A 7,500-nucleotide genomic window follows, 5' to 3' on the forward strand; every position below is an offset into this window, starting at 1 on the left:
CACACACACACACACACACACACACACACACACGGTGACACACGTTTTAATCTCCAGTCGTGTGTTTGCGTGCATGGATGTGTGTGTGTGTGTGTGTGTGTGTGTGTCTCCATGGCAAATTCAATACGCTGGTTTCCATGGGGACCAGCTGTGTGCTTCAGAGAGCAGTTTCCATGGCAACCTCATCCCCCTTTTCCCCCTCCCCCCATTATCCCTGCTGCCCCCCCGCCTTTCCCCCTAATATCATCAGAGTCAGACTGCTGCTGCTTTCTACTCTCTTCTATTTTATTCTATTCTAGTTTCATAATAGAGCAGAAATAATCAATATGCCACCCTGTTCTGAAGCAGTTCATGTTTTCTGACATAATCAAAGAACCCTGGACCCCCTGAAGGAGAACCTGAAGCCCCTGATGTTCTGCCTGAGGGGGACGTTCACTTTAATGGAGATTTTAATTTAGACGAGTCGACTCAACGAAAGGAAAGAAAACAACTTGAGCACAATTGATCATTTTCCTGACAGCACTGATCTCAAACACACCGTGTGATCGAGTAGCATGAGATTGACCCTTCAAAATAAAATTTGTGGTGATGATGGTAATGAGCTCAACAGAAGGCGTCACATTCAGGACCACTGGATCTGATCTGATATCTGTAGTCCTTCAGAGACGCTCCATTAGCTTTGTAACCACCACAGTGACCTTTCAAACCAGACAACCCAGTAAAAACCTCCAGTGGAAACTCATGTAGTCCCTGTTTCAGGGTCAGGGTTTATTAAACCCCGGGTTTAATCCTCGTTCTCCTTGTTTTCTGTCGATATAATCTGTTCTCTAATATGCAGATGACACCTCGCTTTACGTTTCTGTTCATCTGATGACCTTTACTTCCATTTCAGATCAGTAAACACGGAGTCTGATACTGATCTTATTATTTATAAGTAACAGCCCTAGCATGGCATTAGCATAGCATTAGCATAGCATTAGTAGAGGTACAGTGTAAGTGCGAGTCTTACCTGATGCTTGGACCTCAGTGATGTACTGCTGAAGGTCATGACCTTGTTGGATGACCTCATAGATCATGTTGTTCATAGCCAGCCGTCGTTCCATGTGCCTGCAGATCAATCAGCCAATCAGTGACAGCCCGCTACAACCTTTTCTTTTTTAGCTTATCCGGGATGATGTCATCACACTGGTCTTTTTACCTGTGGATGCGCTGCTGAGCTAGCGTTAGCACCTCAGGGCTAGCCTCTACTAGCCGTGACTGGCCCAGTGCTATCTTATCCTGGGCTAGTTTTTCCTGGTTGGCGTCAGCTAGTCGTGGTGATGCTAGTTTCTCTGCGGAGAAGTCCTGGGATTGTTTCTGGAGGTCCTGCTTCCAGGCGTCCATTTCCCCGGTGACCTACAGAACAACAACACACACACAGCGAGTCCAACTTTGACACACTGGAGGTTCAAGAAATAATTTTATATTTAGTTAAGTATCATTAAACTAAAATGAGGCACAGACCTCCAGCGTGCACTGGTGCAGGATCCGGAGCTGCAGGTAAACATCTAATCGGATCTTTCTCTGGTGGAAAAGTTCCTCCAGCTGAACGTGAGACTCCTCCAGCTGCTGGAGCACCGACTCCACATGAGCCACCGAGCTGCCCTGAGGCCTGAAACAAACGCACCTAACATGGTTAAACACACATGAAAACAAATCCAACCACACAGCCACATAGACTTTACAAACTAGAAAACAAACGCACCCACACAGATAATATAAAGTAAAAAACAAACGCACCCACACAGATTACATAGAGTAGAAAACAAACACACCCACAATGTTTACATACACCATTTCCAATAATAGCAGTGAAACAAACGCACCCACACAGATTATACAAACTAGAAAACAAACACGAAAAGAAACGCACCCACACAGGCCACACAAATTTGAATTCAAACCCACCCTAGTGGGTTGTACAGTGGGGTTTCTGAAAACAAACACACTCATCTCTCCACATTTGAAACAAACACCCCCACACAGATTATACAAACCACAAACAAATGCACCAGACCTAAAAACAATCACACCCACAAACATAAACACCTACTCCACACAGGCCTCTGAGCTGCCCAGTGGAGTGAAACAAACTCCCCCACAATAAACACACAGGTTACACAAATCAGAGATCTACTAAACTAGACAACAAACTCATACAGGCTGTGCAACTTGAAAAACAAACGCACCCACACATTTTCTACAAACTAGAAAACAAATCTACCCAAACTAGAAAACAAACGCACCCAGAAATTCTTTACAAAAGGGAAAACAAACAAACCCAAACTAGAAAACAAACGCACCCACACATTTTCTACAAACTAGGAAACAAACGCATCCACCCTGAAAACATACACCAAAATCACGTGCCACAGGGCTGCCTTGAGAAACAAAACAAACACACCCCACAGGTTTTGAGAAACATAAAACAAACACAACCATAATCATCACCAGCTTCACACCGGCCGCCCTGACGAGTGAAACAAGCACATCCACACAAGCGATAAAAAGGCTATCCGTGCAGTGCTGGGGCATGAATCAAACGCACCCACACCCTCTGCATGTACCTGAGTTGCAGGATGAGGTCTTCTCCTTCCCGGATGACACTCATCGCAGCCTCCTGTGGGTCAGGGTTAGAGTTGGGGTTAGTGCAGGGGTTAGAGGGGAGGGGTCAGAGGTCAGGGGGCGTGTTAGGTTGTTATGACTGGGTTAGACTGCAGGTCAGAGGTGAGAGGTGAGCAGGCGGGTACCTGTGTGTTGGCCTGCTGCTGCTGCTGCTGGCTGATGAGAGCCTGCAGAGCCTCGACGGTGTCCGGAGACACACACAGGTCTGAGGACAGCTGCTTCTGGAGTCCGTCCATCCACACTGAGAGCTGATGAGGACAACGAGGACGGGGAGGACAGAGGACGGGGAGGATGGAGGACAGAGAGGACAGAGGACAGGGAGGACAGAAGACAGAGGACGGGGAGGACAGAGGACGGGGAGGACGGAGGACGGGGAGGACAGAGGACAGAGGATGGGGAGGACAGAAGATGGAGAGGACAGAGAACAGGGAGGACAGAGGACAGAGGAGAGGGAGCACAGAGGACAGGGAGGACAGAGGACAGAGAGGACGGAGGACGGAGAGGACAGAGGACAGAGGACGGGGAGGACAGAGGACAGAGGATGGGGAGGACAGAGGAAGGAGAGGACAGAGAACAGGGAGGACAGAGGACAGAGGACAGGGAGCACAGAGGACGGGGAGGACAGAGGACAGGGAGGACAGAGGACAGAGGAGAGGGAGCACAGAGGACAGGGAGGACAGAGGACAGAGAGGACGGAGGACGGAGAGGACAGAGGACAGAAGACGGGGAGGACAGAGGACAGGGAGCACAGAGGACAGGGAGGACAGAGGACAGAGAGGACGGAGGACGGACAGGACAGAGGACGGGGAGGATGGAGGACAGAGAGGACAGAGGACAGGGAGGACAGAGGACAGGGAGCACAGAGGACAGAGGACAACGAGGACGGGGAGGACAGAGGACAGAGGACAGAGGACAACGAGGACGGGGAGGACGGAGGACAGAGAGGACAGAGGACAGAGGACAGGGAGGACAGAGGACAGGACAGGGAGGACAGAGGACAGATAATGACAGCCTCAAAGTTTTTAATTATAATAATCATAAAAATAATGAACTTTTCATTAAAATACAACAACACATAAAAAAGAGGACAAGTGGACAGTTTTGTCCTCAACACACACACATCCAGTATTTATCTGTGTGTGTGTGTGTGTGTGTGTGTGTGTGTGTGTGTGTGTGTGTGTGTGTTACCTCCTTGGTGTGTGTGTGTGTGTGTGTGTGTGTGCGTGTGTGTGTGTGTGTGTGTGTGTGTTACCTCCTTGGTGTGTGTGTGTGTGTGTGTGTGTGTGTGTGCGTGTGTGTGTGTGTGTGTGTGTGTGTGTGTGTGTGTGTTACCTCCTTGGTGTGTGTGTGTGTGTGTGTGTGTGTGTGCGTGTGTGTGTGTGTGTGTGTGTGTGTGTGTGTGTGTGTTACCTCCTTGGTGTGTGTGTAGAAGGACACAGCGAGGTCCAGCAGCAGCTTCCTCTGTTCAACTCGTTGGATGAACGCCTGCAAACACACAGAACAAAATGAACACACGCGCAGCGCTCAGCGTTGTGAATGAACGCACATACAGAGCGGCGTTCACTTAATGACCGTGAGCGGCGTTCGCTCCTGAGAGAGATGACGGCGCTGACGGCGTGAATACAGACAGAAGTGTCGATGTGATGTAAACACTTTGATGTTTCTCTGTAAGTCTGTAGTTTCTCAGTGAAGTGTGACAGACACACACACACAGATCCACGTTACACACACACGTCTGTTTCCATGGAAACACATTTATGACAATATGATGGAAAAAGAAGATCCTGTAAGTCGTTATGAGACACTTTGTCCAAATAATGTCTGTGAATCTCTGAATAATGAGAAACTTAACGACTCAAGTCATTATTTTGAGATACTAACCAAACATTTAAATATAGGGGACACCTGGGTAACAGTGGTAAGGGGCAGTTGAAGCACTGACAACACACTGTATCTCGAATGATCAACATAATCACATTACTGCTGTAATATCTGTTAAACATCTGTGTCTGTCTCGTTTATTCTGCAGAACAGGAACACAAACATGTTGATTCTTTGGTTCTCTGTCGGAGAACCTACCTGCATGCGGAGCTCCAGGTCTCTGGCTGCCTGGTAGATCTCCTCCTCCTCACACTCTCCAGACTGAGCCAGCTGGTCTGCTGCTTCCAGAAGCTTCTCTGCGTTAGTGTAGGTGTTCTGACACACACACACACACACACACACACACACACACACACACACACACACACACACACACACACACTTTCTAAATCTAATATTTTAATTTCTTTTCTTCTGACTTTACAGTAACGTTTAGTTTAATCTTGTCAGGAATCTGAGCAGCGACGCCTTGTTACGCCTGTCATAACCATGTCATGGCACCTGTCATGAACACGAGAGTCTTAATGAATGTTCATGACTGTTGTTATTAAGTGTCATTGTGTCAATTCTTTAATGCACAGTTGACATTATTTGAGATGCCTTTTTTATGACCACCTGACGTTCAGGTCCAGGTGTGTTACCTGTGCGACTTGCTGGAAGTCGTCATGGCGTTTCTGCAGCGCTCGCGCTCGGTGCAGAGATTTTCCCACGCCGCTGTGTTTGTTCAGGAAAACCTCCCCGTGCTGCTCCACCCAGTCCAACACCTGAGAGACAGACGGGTGGAGGGAGAGACAGACGGGTGGAGGGAGAGACAGACGGGTGTTTTTGTTTAAGCATGAGAGACAAGAAAAACTTCCTAAAGTCAATTATTGGATAATGAGTCAAATTTTTTTTTGTAAATTTCAAATATATTAACAGAATTGATTTAAAGTTGACAGGTGGACGACGTGAATCCGTCCTACCTGTCTGACGTCCTGCTGAAACACACACAGCTGCAGGCGCTGGTGGAGGCGGAGTTTACGATGCTGCCACGCCCCCTCCACCTCATGATGACCCTAAAAGGAAGAAGAGAGATTTCAATCCACCTGTCTGTCTGTCTGTCTGTCTGTCTGTCTGTCAGACGATGTATGTGAGACATACCTGCATGACCTGGTGCAGAACTCCCATGATGCCGTGCGTGGCTGCAGTGAAGTCTGGTTTGGTTGCTGATTCGTCGGAGTCGGTCACTGGGCAACGCTGGAGGACGTCCAATAAGGCTTTACCACTCTCACTGACCTGCAGACAGACAGGTAGTCAGATAGACAGGTGTTCAGAGAGACAGGTAGTCAGACAGACAGGTGCAAAGACAGACAAGTGCAGAGACAGGTGTTCAGACAGACAGGTGTAGAGACAGACAGGTGTTCAGACACACAGGTGTTCAGACAGACAGGTGTAGAGACAGACAGATGTTCAGACAGACAGGTGTAGAGACAGACAGGTTTTCAGAAAGACAGGTACCTGTGTGTAGTTAGCAGAGATCTCTTCATTCAGCTCCTGGTGTTTCTTTATCGCAGCTTCCAGCTCTGCTGTCGCCGACGGCAACGACCCCTCAGAACACGCCTGCACCCACCCCTCTACTCTGAGCAGGAACTGGACAGATAGACAGGTAGAGAGACAGACAGAGAGAGACAGACAGGGAGACAAAAGTCGATAAAGGTAAAATAGACAGACAGGTAGACAAATAAAATACTTGCAGACAGGTAGACAGACAGGTATATAGTGAGACAGTCAAGTAGGCAGTGGGTAGACAGATAGAGAGAGAGACAGGCAGGTAGACAGGTATTCACATGGACATAGGGGGGTGAAGATACAGACAATTAGTAGACAGACATGTAGAGGGACAGTTGGACAGGTGTAGTCAATGGACAGGTACAAAGGTTGGTGGTGAGACAGGTTGATGCAGGTGCACTGAACACTGATTGGTCGTACTGATCACCTGCTCTGCCCCCTGGTGGAAACCGGTTGCCATGGCGAGCGTGTTGCTGCGCTCCTCCAGTGCTGTCGTCAGGGATTTCCAGTCTTCCTGTAACCGTGACGACACCATGGCGATCCTCTCCGCCCCGTAATGACCAGCCTCTGCCAACCTCGCCGCCACGGTAACCACGCTGTCCACGTTCACGCTGCCGTTCTGCATGGAGACATACAGAGACAGGTCGTCAAGTAAGTGTTAACACACACACACACACACACACACACACACACACACACACACACACACACACACAGACACACACACACACTGACCATGCAGTTGGCGGTGAAGTGCTGGTGTTGTGTCTGGAGGTCGAGGGCGTGCTGGTGGTTCTGGCCGACCTCCGCCAGACTCTGCATGAACAGGTCTTTACTGTGAGCGATCCACTCCGACATCTGAGGCAGAATCAAAGTAATCAGATTACAATTCAACATCGGAAACAAAAATTTGCAAAACGCTCTAACTCAACAAGGAGCATCAGGACGGACGAGCAGCACTTCAGAGGAGAAATATTTTACATTTTGTGGTGAACTGTCCCTTTAATATGTTTCGCTAATGACATCATAGCTGTGACCGCGGCCGCAAGAATTCAAACTTCATCAGAAGTCTGTCAAACTGAAGTGACGTGTGCAGCAGGTGAGGTTCCAGCTCTCAGTTCTGGTTCTGCTTCAGAGGGGTGGTTCTGGGTAGAACCCCATCCCTCCAGGCAGATCGCTCATTTCTAAGAGCGTGTTGGTTCCATGTGTTGAAGCCTCACCTTGGTGGCATCCTGTTCGAACAGGTGTAGCTGCAGCGCCTGGTCCAGGTGCAGCTTCCTGTCACTCCAGCTCTGCAGCAAGTGAGTTCGAGCCGCCTGCAGCCGGTCCAGCAGAGACGAAACCTTCGGCGCGACACTCTGGAAGTCCGCTCCGCCCGACAGCCAGCTGCCGTGGCCACCGCCGCCG

The 7,500-nt window shown here is 49.1% G+C and overlaps 1 protein-coding gene across 1 annotated transcript in view; it reads right to left on the minus strand.

Annotated features, from left to right (window-relative positions):
• Nucleotides 1-7,500, minus strand: part of LOC146305039 (kalirin-like) — a 42,251-nt gene that overhangs the window by 26,075 nt on the left and 8,676 nt on the right. Inside the window, exons 6-19 of the mRNA XM_084714115.1 lie at nt 7,314-7,500; nt 6,829-6,951; nt 6,521-6,712; nt 6,043-6,174; nt 5,686-5,820; nt 5,508-5,600; nt 5,187-5,309; nt 4,744-4,860; nt 4,075-4,149; nt 2,790-2,912; nt 2,607-2,659; nt 1,504-1,651; nt 1,199-1,395; nt 1,010-1,107 (exon numbers count right to left, since the gene is read on the minus strand). The exon at nt 7,314-7,500 is cut by the window's right edge and continues 168 nt beyond it. Coding sequence (XP_084570241.1) covers nt 1,010-1,107; nt 1,199-1,395; nt 1,504-1,651; nt 2,607-2,659; nt 2,790-2,912; nt 4,075-4,149; nt 4,744-4,860; nt 5,187-5,309; nt 5,508-5,600; nt 5,686-5,820; nt 6,043-6,174; nt 6,521-6,712; nt 6,829-6,951; nt 7,314-7,500 — 1,796 coding nt within the window. The remainder of the gene's footprint in view (nt 1-1,009; nt 1,108-1,198; nt 1,396-1,503; nt 1,652-2,606; nt 2,660-2,789; nt 2,913-4,074; nt 4,150-4,743; nt 4,861-5,186; nt 5,310-5,507; nt 5,601-5,685; nt 5,821-6,042; nt 6,175-6,520; nt 6,713-6,828; nt 6,952-7,313) is intronic.

This window comes from Lutjanus erythropterus, chromosome 24, assembly GCF_056507025.1.
Source record: "Lutjanus erythropterus isolate fLutEry1 chromosome 24, fLutEry1.hap2, whole genome shotgun sequence".
Classification (NCBI taxonomy): Eukaryota; Metazoa; Chordata; class Actinopteri; order Lutjaniformes; family Lutjanidae; genus Lutjanus; species Lutjanus erythropterus.